Below are 16690 nucleotides of genomic sequence, written 5' to 3'. Positions count from 1 at the left end.
TTACTTTGCTTTTACTTTAATTATTGTTAGTTTAATCATATATATAATCAATGTTAATTCAAAGTATAACTAAATAGTTTTATTTTGAACAAAGTAATAGTGAATTAAATAAATCAAACAATTATAACTCCTTCCACAAATAAACTGCTAAAAAAATACTTTGATTACCAGTTTTATATTTTTACCCTGATTGATACGGTTTTATGTCACGTATTTGTGACAGTCGGCGCGAAAGGGTTGAATAAGTTTTATTTGAGGTAAGTTTTGTGAAATTCTACATATGAGGAGCTAAAAACTTCATCTTATTGAACAATTTTTATTCAACAGAACAGAGTAGAAACTATTTATTCTAAAGTGAAACTATTCGCCCTTTTATAAACAGTTATGAAACATTTAAAAATTACAAAGGTAAAAAGTTTTCAAATCAATTGAAATAAATTATTTTCCAATCCCTCTCTCTCTCTGCAAATGCACTTTAGGCTTAACAGAAAGCTCACAGAAAGGCAATTCCACGGTTTACGAAAGTCATATTTGCGAACTGTAAAAGGTACTAACTCAGTTTAAAAATTAAACAAAAACTAATCAGTTTTGATAATTTTTATTAAAATAACACGTCTTTTCATTTTGCACTTATTCCAATATTTATTAATTTTTAGAAATTTCAAACTTTTTTAAAATTAAAAACTTGCCATCTTCAACAAGTTTTTTTAAAATTTCTTTTAACTTTTTTTTTTTTTAAATAGATGCATATCTCGGTGTTTAAATCGACCGCTTAAAAACCAAATATAAAAATTTCTAAAATTCAAAAATATAAAAAAAATTGTTAAGTCAGCAAAATTTTCTCAAGTTAAAAATATTCCATATTGTTCTCACAAGATAGGGTACATTTAAGCACAAAAAGATAAACCAAATATTGAGTGTGAATTTTATTTTTTTATATGTAAAGAAAACATGATGACAGAAGATGCAAACTTAAATTGTACAAAACATATTTAAACTAGATCTTGAAAAGAGTAAATTGAGGGTCTGCCCAGGCCAAATTTATTACCGTTTAGCTGTACCTTCACTAATTCAACTTCAGGAAATACTTTTTCCTAAAATTTTATTTTTGTATCCCGTAAGAAACGATAAATCCATATTTTTGTGTTGATTTTTTTAATACAATTTTTAATTTTCACGAATTCATCTAAATTTTCACAAAATAGGTACCTCTCAGAAAAACCTAGAGAAACCCCTGTTGATAATAAGTCATTCCTACCAATGTCATTGTTTATAATACCTCGATATTTCACTATCAACGAATGCCTGATTTTATTGCAGGTGTGTAAGTCGACCATCTTGATGCTTGTAAAATTTTGGGGTTTTTAAAAAAAGTTTACTTATACACCGGAATATGCGATTACACTAAACATTATAGTAATTTTAACAACAAAAAGAAAGAAAGAACAGATTTAGTTAAGTTATAAGAGTTTAAAATTCTTCATAAATAGTGGAAGCAAATAGATATTCCCAAAATAAATCCATTAACCGAACCCAAAATCCTACAGGCTTATCATCAAAACTCAACTTTCCAAATGTCTGGAAGTAACGAAAATAAAAAGTGAAGGGGGAAAAAACTAAATATCGAATAAGGGAGGTTTTACCAACACTGACCCCAGCACAGCCACCCACTCTGTCTGAAAAATTCCACATGCCGCATTAATATGTCAAAACCTTCAGAACTCCTACAAGCGAAAATATTTCTACGATCTCAACATAAGACAGGAGGCAGAACACAGTGTCATGGGTGATAAAACAGCAGCTCTTGGGTTGCGGGGAAACCAATTGAGAAAAAGATACCTTTTGCAAGTGGCTCTTTTATTGTTACGCGGTAATGCATAGCTGCATCATTTCATTAAGACGAACAATTGCTGTAATGGGAAAAAAGAGGTTAATATTTTCACTGACATACTATTTGAAGACACTGCAGAAATTTGATTAAATACAAATCGTGTCGTTGAATATTTTTTTTTTCATTTAATACAATTAATAATAAAAAAAACTTTCAGAAATTATTTTCATTCGTTACGGTCCAATTGATTGATTGATTGTGAAGATTAATGGCACAAAAGCATTAAGCGGTTTGCCAAGCTCAAACATTAAGCAAGCAAGGAAACGTCACTTTGATCAATCGAAATTCCAATTAAAGTACAAATAAAACAAATTCGATAGGAAGTTATAACTTATAATTAAATTAAATATTATTTTACATATAGCGAAATATAAAGTGTAAAATTATGCAATTGGGGGAAGTCATAATTAAAAATCAAAGTGGTTAAAAAAAAATTCACTGAAAATGAAAGTTGTCTTATTTTAGTGTATTTTATAAATTACACGTTTTAATAATCAATAATCTCAATTTATGCAAAATGCACAATATGACTATGACATTGTTTAATGTTACCAAGTCACAATTACTAACGAAACAAATAAGTGCGTAAAAATGTTTTTCCTACAAGGAAGTTTTTAGTTCCTATTCTATTTGCGAATAAATTGAACCTGTAAAATAAGGCAAATCTTATCCTAAAAAACCAAAATATATTTTTGGAGACAAATTAAATAAAACAAATAGCTAATTCAAATAAATTAAGAGTGGAGTTTTATGGCTAAAACTTGAGATAGGATACGGCTATACTGCTCCAAATTAAAAGGGAAAAAATCATGACATTGTGTATGTGTACTCGCAACAGCATTAAAAGATACTAGAAACTGATTTTGAAACAAAAGAAAGAAAAAGATGTGTCACAAAGGGATCATGAAATTAATTTATCAGAGGATTAACCGAGTTAGAAAAGAAAGAAAACTCTAGATTTTATACTTATCAGAAAAACTAAACTTCATTTATCACAGAAAAAAAATTAAATTGAATGAACTGTTTCTTCACTATAAGTGACTTGTAAATTTTTAAAGGGGATTTATGAATGACATTGAGGCGAAGAGGTGAAAAATTAATGAAACGCAAAATTTTATGAAACGCAATTGGTTAATCAAATTCGTATAATAGAGGATTAACGGGACAAAAAAAAAAACATTAACCTTTTTTCTCACAGGAGAAAAGTATTAAATTGCTTTTCAATTAACTTCTACTAGTTTAGAGGTAATTAACAGAGGTTTACTTTCAAAATGGATATACACCCTTGAAAATGAATTATGAAATCATGAACTTATGAAAAATTTATCAGCAGAAAAACAAATACAAAAATTCAGTCAATGTTGTTTTAGATAGAAGTTTGTATTTTTGCCAGGACATTGGAGAGAAAAAAAATCAGGGAAAAAATATGACGGAAAAAAATTTGGGAAAAAAACGGAATTCTGTTGAATAGAATTCTGTTTTGAATTCCTTTTAAGTGTAATGTTTGAAGTTGCTTATCTTTTATAATGAAAAAAATTACTAAAGCTGATACAATTGAACAAAAAAAATAATACATATTTTGAAAGTACCAGGGCTTGAAAAACCGGGCAGTCCGCATAATTTTCGAGTTCCGAGTTCAACTATACATTAAATAATTCGAAATATACAATTTATGTTTGAAATTAAAAAGAGAAATTTGGCAGCATCCAGGCAATTGATACTCTTCAACAATCCAAATATTTAAATTTTATACGGATTCTCATGATCGCGATCGCAAAAGCAGAAAAGATTTAACTCATAAAAAGAACGCTTTAAAAAAAATTGTTTAAGCGAAGCTCAAACAAGGTTTCACACTTTGATCACGAGGTGTGATACCTGCATGAAGACCCCTACTGCTTCAGATAAGGTGGGATTATCTCACTGATCATAAAATGTCAGACTGACGGCTTTATGATGTCACCAAACAAGAGGAGAGATACAAATGAATTTAAAAAGACAGAAGCCTCACAATTTTATTACGTCATACAAACCAATAAAAAGGTATTTTAAATACTGTTTACAGACTAGTAATACGAACAGAAATAAGATAAAGAACAGTTTTTACAGCAAAAGGTTTGAAAAGTATTTATTTCCATTTTATTTTAAGATATATCTTTAGAGAAGCAAACAAAAAGATGGCTGTTTTCTTTAAAAAAAAATTTTAAAAAAAAGCCTAAAAAATATTAGATAGTGTCAAAAATTTGAAAAGTATCATAGTACAGTGCGCAAAAAAATAAAAGGACCACTCTGAATAACTCTTAATCTAATGATCAGATTTTCACGTTCTAATACTCTGGTCTTAATGTTTCGAAGGATGACTACAAATATGCCAATTAATTAGTGCAAACGATATTTTGAGTTACGAAATCAGACACAAAAACCTTTTTTCGACATATTTGGATTTCTGACCAACTGAGTAACTCCAATCTGGGAAATATGGTCCCAATAGCCTGGTCAAAAGAAAGGTCGAAAGTTTTGGGCTGCGAATAGTTCCTAAGAAAACGAATTTTAAAAATACGACTTTTTCCACAAATACGATTTTTCAGGAACTATTCGCCCAATTACGCACAAATTTTATATTTTGCCATGTAAAATAAAATGGTGTAAAAATTGCATACCTTGCCACTAAAAAATTTTTCGACTATTATTAAATAAAATGATAAAAAAAATGATAATTACAAAAAGTCATTTTTTGCATGAAAGGATTTCTGAATAAAAGAATTTTGTAATTATGAGTAATAATTTTCCAATTCGCTTAAAAAGTTCGAGATAAGGCAAAACACGATTAAAAAAATTAATTTTAAAAAAAAAGGGTGGGGGGCTAAATTTGGAACGCTCTCCTGACTTAACTATTAGGACTATATTCCTAAGATAGCAGCTACCCCCTATATTTGGTTTGGAAAGAAAAGTATGTTTATTCAGAAATAGTTCGTTTTTGTGTTTAATTTAGTAACTTAAAATATCGTCTTCACTAATTAGCATAGTAGTAATCACCTACGATTGAGTCTTGGAATGTGAAGGACTGATCGTTACATTAAAAGTTATTCAGAGTAGTACTTTTTTTCCCTTGCGCACTGAAACTGTAACTAGGATTGCCGTTGAGTTGTTTTAGCTCCAATTCTAGTAACAGCGTACAAAGTTTTCATCAGCTTTAAACGACCTTTTATTATGACACATACAATTTTTCAATGTACAAAAATAATTTAATAGATGAAGTCCAGGAACCTTAACGGACCCTTCACAAAATATTTCATCGTAAAAACGTATTCTCTTCACAAGAAAACATTTATCATAAAAATCGACATTTCAAATCATTTTTCTCTTCCTTTTTTTAGTTTCTAACAACTAGCGCACTTAGTACATGCATAGATATGCTACAAGCTATTCACGGACTAAAAAGCAACCATGAAATTTTATTCATGTGTGAATCTTGCTTTTTAAAAAAAAAAATCTGAGATGATAACGAACCGCCCCCTTTTTCCCCCCAAAAAAAACGATGATATTAAACCTTCAATAACATTGCTTCAACACACATGGACAGAAAAAATTTAACTGAATCTCTTCAACTGATGAGTTGGAAAAAAAAAGGGAGATATTAAACCAGATTTGCCACTCATAAATAACGATAAAAAAATGCAGCTCTAAATTTAATAAGGAAGAATAAAGCAGAATCATAACTGTAAACATCAATGCACTGTATGAAAAAAACTAAATAGCACGCAAAGAGAAGCTGGCAGTCCAGCGTGAAGAAAAACTAACCATGTCACTTGGGTTCAAGTAAAAAGGTCAAGAGCAACACTGCCCTAATTTTTCTTTTTAACTTATCTTCGTTTATCATCCACATTTCAACAGAGATATAAAAAAAAGTTTATCTCAGGTATAATTAACAATGGAACTCCGTAATAAAAAAAGGCTAAGAAAAAATATATGCTCATTCATATGTTCTAATTGTCTCTTCCAAAATCACGCAAGTTAGGGGTTATTTATGCAAAGTTAAAAGATCGAAATTCTCCTACAATATAAAATTTTTCGAATATAAATTTCCTCACACTAATTTCAAAATGTCCGAAACTGGAGCAGTTACGAATACTTAGTCCAGAAATGTGTCAGAAAAAAAAAGAGAAAAGAAATTATAAATTCTTAAGAGACAAAGATTACTTAACTCAGAAATTAGACAAACAAGCAAATATGTAGGCATAATATACATGGAAAATTTGTCACAATCGTGGCAAATTCTCAGTATTACCCAAAATTAACAACAACAAAAAGTCAGAATTTCTTATTTAACCCCGCAATGAATATTTACACCGTGGGCAATTTTTTATTTACACTGGTCACACCTTTGTGTTTGAAAGTATTTTTCAAAACCTTTTCTGCGGGCTATTAGTCTTTTGTCTTAAGCATTAAGTTGAAAAAAAATAACTGAGCATAGCTTATTATCAAACTTAGATAAAATTAAAAACTTTAAATTACTTTTTTTTTTTTAAAAAAAAGGGGGGGTGGAAACGTCCACAATTTTTATTCTTTAACTACATGGCAATCTTACAAAAAATAAGAAAATTTCTTACTCCGCTTTTCATTCGTTTACGTCATTGTATTAAACTTATTTGACTATCAGGCATTCTGGTTTGTATAATAATCAATATAGAGTTTTATAAAAATTAAAGAATTACATAAAAACTCGGTGATTTTCAAACAAATTTCGCCAAAATAGGTGGCGGCGAAAGTGTTGAAATTAGCTTCAAAAGTTAATTAATATAGCGATATTAAAGACTTAATGATAATTGCTTGTAGAAAGTTTTTAATAGAGATTTTGTGCTCGCAGAAAGTTTTTAATTTTATCTACGCTATACAATAAGCTAATCTCAGTCATTTTTTTAATTCAATGCTCATGAAAAAAAACTGATCACTCACAGAAAAGGTTTTGGAAAGATTACTATTAAACACAAGGGTTAATAAAATTTATACTAAAATAATCTTTTACTTTACTGAACGAATTTTCCAACATCATTTAAAGTATATTCATAAACAAACATTAAAAATTAGATTTACTTAACCATATTGGAATAATATTTACCCTTTATTTTCAGAGCAAATGACAAACTGGTACAATAGTCATATTTTATACCAGTAGGGTGAAAAAGGGGGCGAAAGAGACAATGGCCAAGAGAGACAGGAGAGAATTAAGGGAGATACATTTTTGTTTTGTGTACCTGCCAACTTAGATGCAGAATTAGTTTGCTTATGTTCTACATGACTTTATGCCATTCTTTGTGTTAAGTAAGAAAAACATAAAGATTAGTGAAAGAATTGAAATATTTGTAAAAGAACATAAAATGTGTCACTCTTCAAGAAAGTCATACTTGAAGTGATTGGATTATTCGAAATAGAATGGGAAGAAGTTGCTAACATAAACAAATGCCACATTTCAACCGTACTTCACAATTTTGAGCACTTTCTGCTTTTGGGTACTTGCTCATGACATAAATAGAAATAAGCAATAAGTATTTAAAATACATAATAATGTGTCAGAAAACTATACATAGTTAGCAATTTTTTACATGGTTCAAATATTTTAATTCACTGATAAAGTTAGCATTAATTTAATTTAATTATTTTTAAATAATATTTACTCTTCCTGTAGACTGCATTAATGTTTTTTTTTTTGCATAAAATAATTTACCTATTAAAATGATTCTTTTAATAAATCATAGGTATAACTCGTACTATATAAATACACAGTTTAGAATTGCATCAATTCTTCCTGTACTCATAAATAAGTCTTTTTTAATAAAAAATAATTGCTACAACACAACTACTAGATTTCCTGTACGTACATTTTACACGTAGATAACTACCACATAAAAATTAAATGCATTTAATAAATGTATTTTTGCTTTAAACATGTATACCTTTAACATTGAGAAATTATTTAACTAATGCTTCAAAAAAAATTTTAACTCTAGAATAAAAGTATTTGTATTTCAAGGTGTTCTTTGAAATATCATTACAGCCTAAAAAAATTTTTTAATGAAAAGCTCTGTTTTAACGCAATCAGACCTGCCAACCTTAGAAAATAAAAAAGCAGGAGACCCTTTCTGTATCATGACATAGCGCAATATTGAAAATTAAACCTGATTCGCACTTCCTACAAGAAGTTTATTTCAAAATATATTATTTACACTACATAAAATAGATCACAATAAGATTCTGACACTGACTAATAAAGATATGTGTTCTTACTATAAAATATAAGGTTCTATAGAATTAAATTAAAACACATCTTTTGATTTTTTAAAATTTAGGAAGAGGTCCAAAATTAACAAAATATGTCAATGAGGAGGAATACAATACTTTATAAATGTATTTCCTTTTTTTTTCTTCTTTTTTCTTTTTTTTTAACTGCTACTGTTTTAAAACTGCAGATGTTGCTGATTTAGCATTATTTAAAAAAAACTGCCATCGATAGAAAGTGAAGAAACATTCTGCCTAATGGTGTCCAAGATATCTCCGATTTTGCCATTTCATCGATTATGGCTGCTGTTTTGGTTCACACTCACTGTAATCTTCAGTGATGTTGCTATAGGACGAAGCACAAGTTGGGAAGGAAATTGCACAAATTGTTGTTTTTTTTCCCTCTATCGTGCACTAAATAGAAAAAAGCAGGAGAAAACACCCTGAAGGCCTGAGGGGAAAGATTTGAGGCAAAAGCAGGAGAGTTGGCAGGTCTGCGCAATATCCATAATAGATCCCAATTCATAACTTGAATAGTGGGATCCATATATAGTTTGTCTATAGAGAAAACTCCTCTCCCCGTGAGGTATAAGGCCATCTGCAGCTATAGAAACAAGAAATAGGGTATTTCTAAGAGGGGGGCTTCTCTCTCTCCCCAACCTGAACCAAACCCTGTCTTAAATAATGACCCAACACCAAAGATTTAAATAGTTAAACCTTGTAACCATAGTCACTACTGTTACTCCAGATGAATGGCATGGGGAGTTCTTTACATAGACAAACTATATGCTTGTGCATGCATATAAAAAGGTATTTATTTTACTACATCTGCTTACTGTACAATTTTCTTCATAGCTAAAGATATTTTGCAAAAATCATAAAAAAACACCGTTATTACTGGGTAAGAAAAAGTTAATTTAGTATCAGTTTACATAGTAATGAATTATATAAATTATATTCACTTTTAGTAAAACCAATTTCACTCTATATTTTTAATTCAAAAATTGATTTGTTGAATCATTCTAATCATGAAATATAAAAATATCAGTGTTCATATAATATATTGATAAAAATGAGTGTTATCAATATTAGATCTCACAGTGGAAATGCGTAGCTTTGTGAAGATAACACAGGAACATTTTAGTATCCTTATCTATGTGAAAATAATTGTCTCGGCAACTTAATTATAAAAAAATAAAAAAAAACAGAAGTGACCAATAGATATGGCATAACTCGTTCTATCTTTAGACAAAACTCTACATGTTTTATTCTTTAAATTTCGCAAGTTTAAGTTCTGTTTGGCACCTTGTGGATTGTAAATGGCACGGCAGATAACAATAAGGAAGTTACGGAATTGAATTGTACACCTAACTACATTTTAAGGATAACATACAACCTATAGAACCATTAAGCAACAACTTAAGATAAAGCCATTAACATTACCCACAACATCTGAGTTCACTTACAACAATACTGATCATACTGGCAAGAAAATGAGCGAAATCAAACAACGCTGCAACACAGGATTTTATATAAGATCAATTACACATTAGTATTTAATACTCAGGAATTAGCTTAACTTATTAAGCAATATATATAAATCTGCTGTAAGCATTCAATTTGGCAGTCCATATCGACAGGAAGGTAGATAGGTGGGCAATAAAAACAGGATAAGAAATTTGGATATTAAAATAATTTAATAGCTCAAGATTTAGACTTGAATCTCAAGCAACAAAAATTGTATTGTAAATATTTTCATAAATTTACAAAAATTGTTTTGAAATTAATCCACTTACATTCATGTAGCAGAATATATTTTGTACTAACTTAAAAGTACACTAAGAAAATTTTGTTTTCAAGAAACGAAATTCATAGAGTTAAAAGTGCTACTCGATTTTGCTGCTTGGTGTTATGCTAGTTTTCTACTTATTAAGTCTTAAATCTAAGAAGAAAACATGCAGTAGAGAGGAGAAAACAAGCACAAACTTACGTAGAAAACAAGCACAAACTTAAGTAGAAAACAAGCACAACAGACTATTTTAAATATTTTAAAATAATTTGTTTTAAAATAATAATAATCTCAGTATTTACATAATAGATACATTTTTGGAATAACTGAATCACTGGACAATAAAACTGAATTATAATGCAATAATAATAAACAGATTACATCATGATACAGGTATGTAAAAATTGAAACCGCTATAAATTTAAAAGTAAAATTGAATTATAATAATTGAAAAGGAAATATTTTCACTGAATTAGTTTGTGTTTGTTTAAAAATTAAAAATAAACTTTGCACCTATACTAAGCCCAATCTGAAATAATTTAATCCTTCAATTAAAAATCAAGTAATAAATATTTAATAAATCATATGCAAAAAAGTTATAATAATTGTGTAAATTATTACATGCAACTATATGCTTTTGAACGCAAAAATTATCAAATTATTGAGAGAAAATCTTCTTAATTTATAAATTGTTCAAAGAAATAACCTAAGTTAACGCAGCAAAATAAGTCATTTAACAGTAGAAAAAAAATATATTAACCGTTCACACCCAAACAACAATCACAATTTACCCTTTAAGATTTAGCCTTAAGAGGTAGCTAAGAAATTTTTTAATTAGTACTAATTGCATCATCAGCGGAACACTTCAAAAGTACTTAGAATTTTTTCAGCACCTTACAGCTATTCTACCTGTCTGTCAGCCTTGAGGGTGTGATACATGTGCGCCATCTTGAAATGTGTAAACATAAATATTAGGTTTTATACAAGGTGTTACAGTGTACATAGCCGTTAAAATTTAAAATGGACGAGACATTAATCTGAGAGATTATACATGAGCATAAAAAAACAATCTAAACAAACCTCATTGGGTTCCGACAGCCAAAATATATCCAATCGGTTAGCATTCCATTGGTCAATAATATTCTTTAACTTCTCCCTTTCTTGGGCTTTCTTATCACGATCATTTGCCATAATTAAAACGATGACGAATTTTCGGTATAATTATTGTTTGGACGGTTTATACACTTGAAATTGTAAAAAATACACACATAATCTCTTTACGGACACAGAACACATATAGGCACCATTCCACTACAAAAAACACATTTTATTGTTTGTCGACATGCGACGACGTAGAGCTTCGTAAACAGGCAAACCTACTGAATTTGAAAACTAAATGCGCAGGATTGACAAGCGCCACCAGACGACGCGAAAACGTAACTGCCAGATGGCGCTTTTGCCAGAGGAAATCGTTTGAAATTGCACAGAGCATATCTAGGGCAAAGGCATCCGACAAAAATTTTATTAGCTTTTTTCTCCAAGTCATAGAACACACATTACAAGTATTATGTACTACTACATGTCCTTAATATGCTCTTTTTCTAATAATCACCCAAAATAAATTTTAAAAAATTAGCAAAATTCAATGTTTTGGACTTGTTAATCACTACCAGACTTGCTCCTGCGTTACCTCGGAAAGTCAAAAGTAGTTAAATAAGCGAAGACTTAGGAGTTTAAAACAGAGTTTGCTTCTTTTTAAAGCATTGTTTAAATTGTTGGCGCTCAATGACGGTGGCATTCAGACATGTTAAAAAGATCGAGAGTGTTGTGGCAAATAAATTTAAAAAGTACTACGAGATGCTCAGCGTTTTTCTTCCTCCGGTCCATTTAGATTAAAGTGACGTGATTAATATTAATGTAAAAGATCAGAAATCAAATAGAGAAACTAAATTTAAAAGCCAAAAATTGGAAGGATTGGAACAAAACTGTTCAGTTAGTCAAGGCTTACAGCGAGCTGTAGTAATATATAAGAGAATAAATAAATTTTTTTAAAAGAAAAGAAGAAAAAAAAATTGCAAACATTGAAGAAAATGCATTTTAACCATAAGCCCCTTCAACCCTAACACTCTTATTTCATTTTTCTTTGCGCATTCTTAGAAAGTTTTTGATCTCAAAAATTAAAATTAAGTTGATTCAATTAAGGGATTGCAAAAAGACGAGAGAGGAAAAGCAATATGAAATATTGAAAAATAGCTGAACAATATTATGCTGCATTAACTAACAATATTTTTATTTAAATGCTGCTTCACAATTAGGTGTCACCCCGGGATATCCCAAAAAAAATTAAAATTCGTAATTTTCTTTAATTGCTATAGTTTTTATTTTTAAATAATTAGAAATCATGCTTGTTACGTGTCATATTGAATCATCTCCGCCTCATAAAAAGGGCACCATAGAGTTATCGAAATTCTTTGAAAAATTTTGATTTTGAAAAGAAACAGGAAAATAATTTTATAAGATTACGAACACCCTTGCCGCTGCATGAGATTAATTGTATCAAATTTAACATTATATAATAATAAAATTATTATTAAGTTATTTCAATCTTTAATAAAGTGAATTAATACTATATCTTTAGATAAACTAGTCAGAAAATACAGCATTTGCAAACTGTTGAAATAATCTTACAAAGAAGAAATGATAGTAATAATTTTTTTTTAAAAAAAGAAAGATTAAATCAACACATAAAAAATATTAATCAAATATGAAATGACAATATCTATTTATAATAGAATGCGCATTTTCAATGGCATATTAAAGATGTAGTAAGTAATCCATAAAATAAAAAAAATTAATTAAAATGAGGTTATGAAAAGCTGAGATGGCAAAACTCATTTTCCAAATATCATTTTAATTGACATTAAACACTTAAAAAGTAAATTATATTAATAAGCAACACTGAAAGCTCTTAATTGCCAAAAATAAGTGTTAAGGAAACTTAGTGAGTCAAATTATCTTTCAGTATCCCGTAAATCCGAAGAATTTAATGCCTGTATGACTAAATAAAAATTTTATGATTTTGAAATATATATTTCCTTTGTTAACTAAATTGATTTGGAATTAAAAGTGATTTGTTTACAGGAGGAAAAGTAATAAAACTGCACATTTCACCAGCAACAACTTTTAAGTTTCTCAGAAACAATGCAGATGCTTTGTAGAGGATTTACAAAAAATTTTTAAAAAATTAAGAAAATGCAACACTAGTTGGAGTATAATCGGTCATACTTACTTCTTTTATACATAACTTGTTATGAATATTTCGATTAAAAAAAGCATAAAAATTCCTAAAATCTTAAACACGTCAATTAATCCATCCTTTGAACAATTGTAAATACTTCAATTAGATGTATAATTTCCGTTTCAATGTGATAATTCATAGCTTTTTTAAACATAAGAAAAGTCTTTAATTTATTTATGAAATTTTGATTATAAACAAAAATTGTATTGCAAATTAATGCAAAATAAAAATAATTAAAAAACTTTTTATTTGAAAAATAATTTATTAACCAAATAAGCACACATAAGACTTTTTCAATTTGTATGATTTTGCATCTCATTTTCTTTTTGTATATATCAAATAAACCAACTTACATGCCATAGTTGGTCATTTATCAGAATTCCCGCTAAATTTCTAAAAAGAAGGAAGAAAGAAAATGAAAAATGTTTTGTACAATAAGACACCCACTAAAATCTAAACGTATGAAAAATCACAATTTAACATGCATTAATATAAAATCACTACTGTCCTTATGTACTGGTGTCAACCATGAATTGTGTTACAAAGGATGAAAAGAAAATCTAGGAATAAACTTGGGGGATTTGCATGGAAGGATTTACTTTAAACATTTTGAAACACACAAATTTTAGAGATTTCTTAAAGTTTATATTTTAATTTTCATGTCAGTTCTAAACTATAAACTGTCTGAGAAGAAACATGATGCTTTTAATGTTTGTAATACTGAATGCGAAATAAAATATGATAAAAACATACTAATTTTTAAGTTGATTACTGACCTACAAATTGTTAGGACTCTAGTATGAAATCACTTCATCAAATATAAATTGTTTATTTATTTCTAAATAGCAGTGTTTTATTGTTTTGTCCATACAGACATGTGATTGCTGAAAAAAGAAATTATTTGAATTTTTTTTCCTCAATGTAGTTTTTTTCTTTAAGTACATACTTAATTTTTTAAAATCTTTTTTTACGAAGAAAATAAATAAGAGACTTTCATTTTTATGCATACATAAAAGAATATATATATATTTAAAAAATTACATGTTCCTCCTTTTTTTTTTTGCATTTTGCAAGTCGTCGTTTCAAATATATATATGTAGAAATTGAAATCTACTGTAACTGAAAAAAGATTAATGATTAAATCAAGTGTAGTTACAGCACACGAATCAAAAAGGAGTTAATTAAATATACCTTTCAAGATTCATGCGTTATAATAAATAATATCGAGATTTTTGAAAATGGGAGAAAATAAGTACGATAACTGCCGAATATTCGATTGATAAAGTGATAGAATTATCGCGTCAAACAGTAAATACTTATGTGCGCGATTTCAATTACCGTATCATATAATTATATGGGGACAAAATCAACAAGCATTGACCTCAAAAAAAGTATCAAAACGCCACATGGATTTAGCGCACATTGATAGCATTAAAAGATAATTACTTAAACGTGCGATTTGAACTTCTCGTTTCTTAATAATATATGACACTATTGGAATTTAAAAAACTACGAAATGATCAGTAGCAATAACTGCGAGAAAGATTTAAAAAAAAAAAAAAAAAACAGTGATATCATCGAGTCAGAAATTGACTAATGAATCCACGAACTGAATTTTGTGAGTCATTATAATGTGCCCACACACACAAGTACAACCAATACAGAGATTTAAAAAAAATAAATAAATTAGTAATTGAAATCCACGGTACTAACTGAAAAAAGATTAATGAATAAATCAAGTGTAATTACAACGAAATCACACGAATCGGGGGCGCCAAAAAGTAGTTAATTAAATATAAGCTTCAAGATTCACTCGTTATAATAAATAATATTGTATTAAAAATAGCGAGATTTCGAAAATTAGGCGAAAATAAATACTGATAACTGCCGAATAATCGATTGAGTGATAGAATTATCGCGTCAAATAGTAAATACTTAGGTGCGCGATTTCAATTTCCCGTATCATATAATTATATCGGGAAAAAATCAACAAGCATTAACCCCACAAAAAAAGAAGAAAAAAAAAACAGTGGTATCATCGAGTCAAAAATTGACTAAATGCAGGAATTGAATTTTGTGGGCCAGTATGTGAAAGTACAAACAATGCAGGGATTAAAAAAAAAAGAGAGAGAATATTCGTAACAAAATAAAAGTTGATAAAAGGATTGAAGCATCGCATTGATGCTTTATCTGTACGCCAAATCGAGAGTCCATGTCAATGTCGTATGATCATATTAAAAATTTATTCGATCTAATTGTAGACAAATAAAAAAGGGGACAAATATAATTCTTCGGTTACAAATTGTAATTTGCAACAAAATTGCTACTCAGTAAAATATGTTTTTTTAAAAAAAATTTCTCGCTAGTGAACGATATTTTAAATGTTATATACTTCTGTGTTTGCCTCAGTAGTTCCTCGTGTTGTTGAAGTTTATCCAAAGTTGTGTTTTTCTGCGACAAATCTGCATACAAAAAAATTGTTATCGAGCGTGAATGAGAAGATTAAAAAAAAAAAAAAAAAAAAAAAAACCCACNAAAAAAAAAAAAAAAAAAAAAAAAAAAAAAACGTGCTGGTAAGGGTGGAATAAATATCTCGTTAACGTAAAAAATGTCGTAAGTAACTAAATCCAAATTTTAGATTAGCGGAACTCCGAGAAAATTTTGTCGGAACATATCACATGCCTGTTATGCGTTTAATTAAACATAGCAATGAAAAATTTGTGAAATGGTTAAAAGTTTTGTCTTTAATTCAAGTTTCTATATAAATTCAGCTTGTTTATAAATACAGTTTAATTTTTAAAAAATTTAATTCGAAATTTTATTGCTCCTACTGTTGGTAAACTTATAAACTATTTTTAATTTCATTTTTAAAAAAAATGCTAATTTATGAAATAAATTGAATTTTTTTTGCATGGATAAAAAAAAGTTAGAAAAAGTAATAAAGAATTATAGATTAAGATGGAATTGAAAACCAAGATTCTGAAATAAAAATTGATAATAATAAAAATAAGATCACATTATATTTGAAAAAAAAATAAAAATTTAAATTTTATTTTTTAATAGTGAATGTTTGAAAAGTAAAAAATAAATTTTAAAATATGAAACCTTATTTTTTTTAAAAATTCATGTCGAAATTTTATTGCTCATTAAGACACCTTTAATGTTGTTACAACATAATGGTCTCTAAAGCAAGTACAACTATTGCTTATTCAAAACTTTTCAAATGAAAATCCAGATAATTCAAAAAAAAATATAGGTGTATTTTTTCCCCTTGCTTTAAAAAAATTCTCGTTCCAGTTATTCTTTACTCGAATAATTCTTACCTTATAAAACATTAAACCACAAGTTTTTTTTTTTTTTGTTGAAACATTAAGCTAAGAAAGCATCATGTTGGATTGCCTCTTGAGCTCCATTATATTTGAGAAAAACACTGTTTCAC

General features: G+C 28.4%; 1 protein-coding gene across 4 annotated transcripts in view; it reads right to left on the bottom strand.

Annotated features, from left to right (window-relative positions):
* LOC107451438 (adherens junction formation factor afadin) overlaps positions 1–11355 on the bottom strand; it is an 89311-nt gene extending 77956 nt beyond the window's left edge. For 3 of the 4 annotated variants that reach the window (XM_043043823.2, XM_043043822.2, XM_043043825.2), the window contains exon 1: positions 11034–11355. In XM_043043823.2, coding sequence (XP_042899757.1) covers positions 11034–11144 — 111 coding nt within the window. In that variant the 5' untranslated portion in view covers positions 11145–11355. Of the gene's footprint in view, positions 1–10744; positions 10902–11033 lie in introns of those variants that run through there. The other variant, XM_071185195.1, reaches the window with a different exon arrangement.
* Positions 11356–16690: the final 5335 nt, after the last annotated feature.

The sequence above is a fragment of the Parasteatoda tepidariorum genome, chromosome 9 (genome assembly GCF_043381705.1).
Source record: "Parasteatoda tepidariorum isolate YZ-2023 chromosome 9, CAS_Ptep_4.0, whole genome shotgun sequence".
NCBI lineage: Eukaryota > Metazoa > Arthropoda > Arachnida > Araneae > Theridiidae > Parasteatoda > Parasteatoda tepidariorum.
This window is presented reverse-complemented; position numbering and strand designations above follow the sequence as displayed.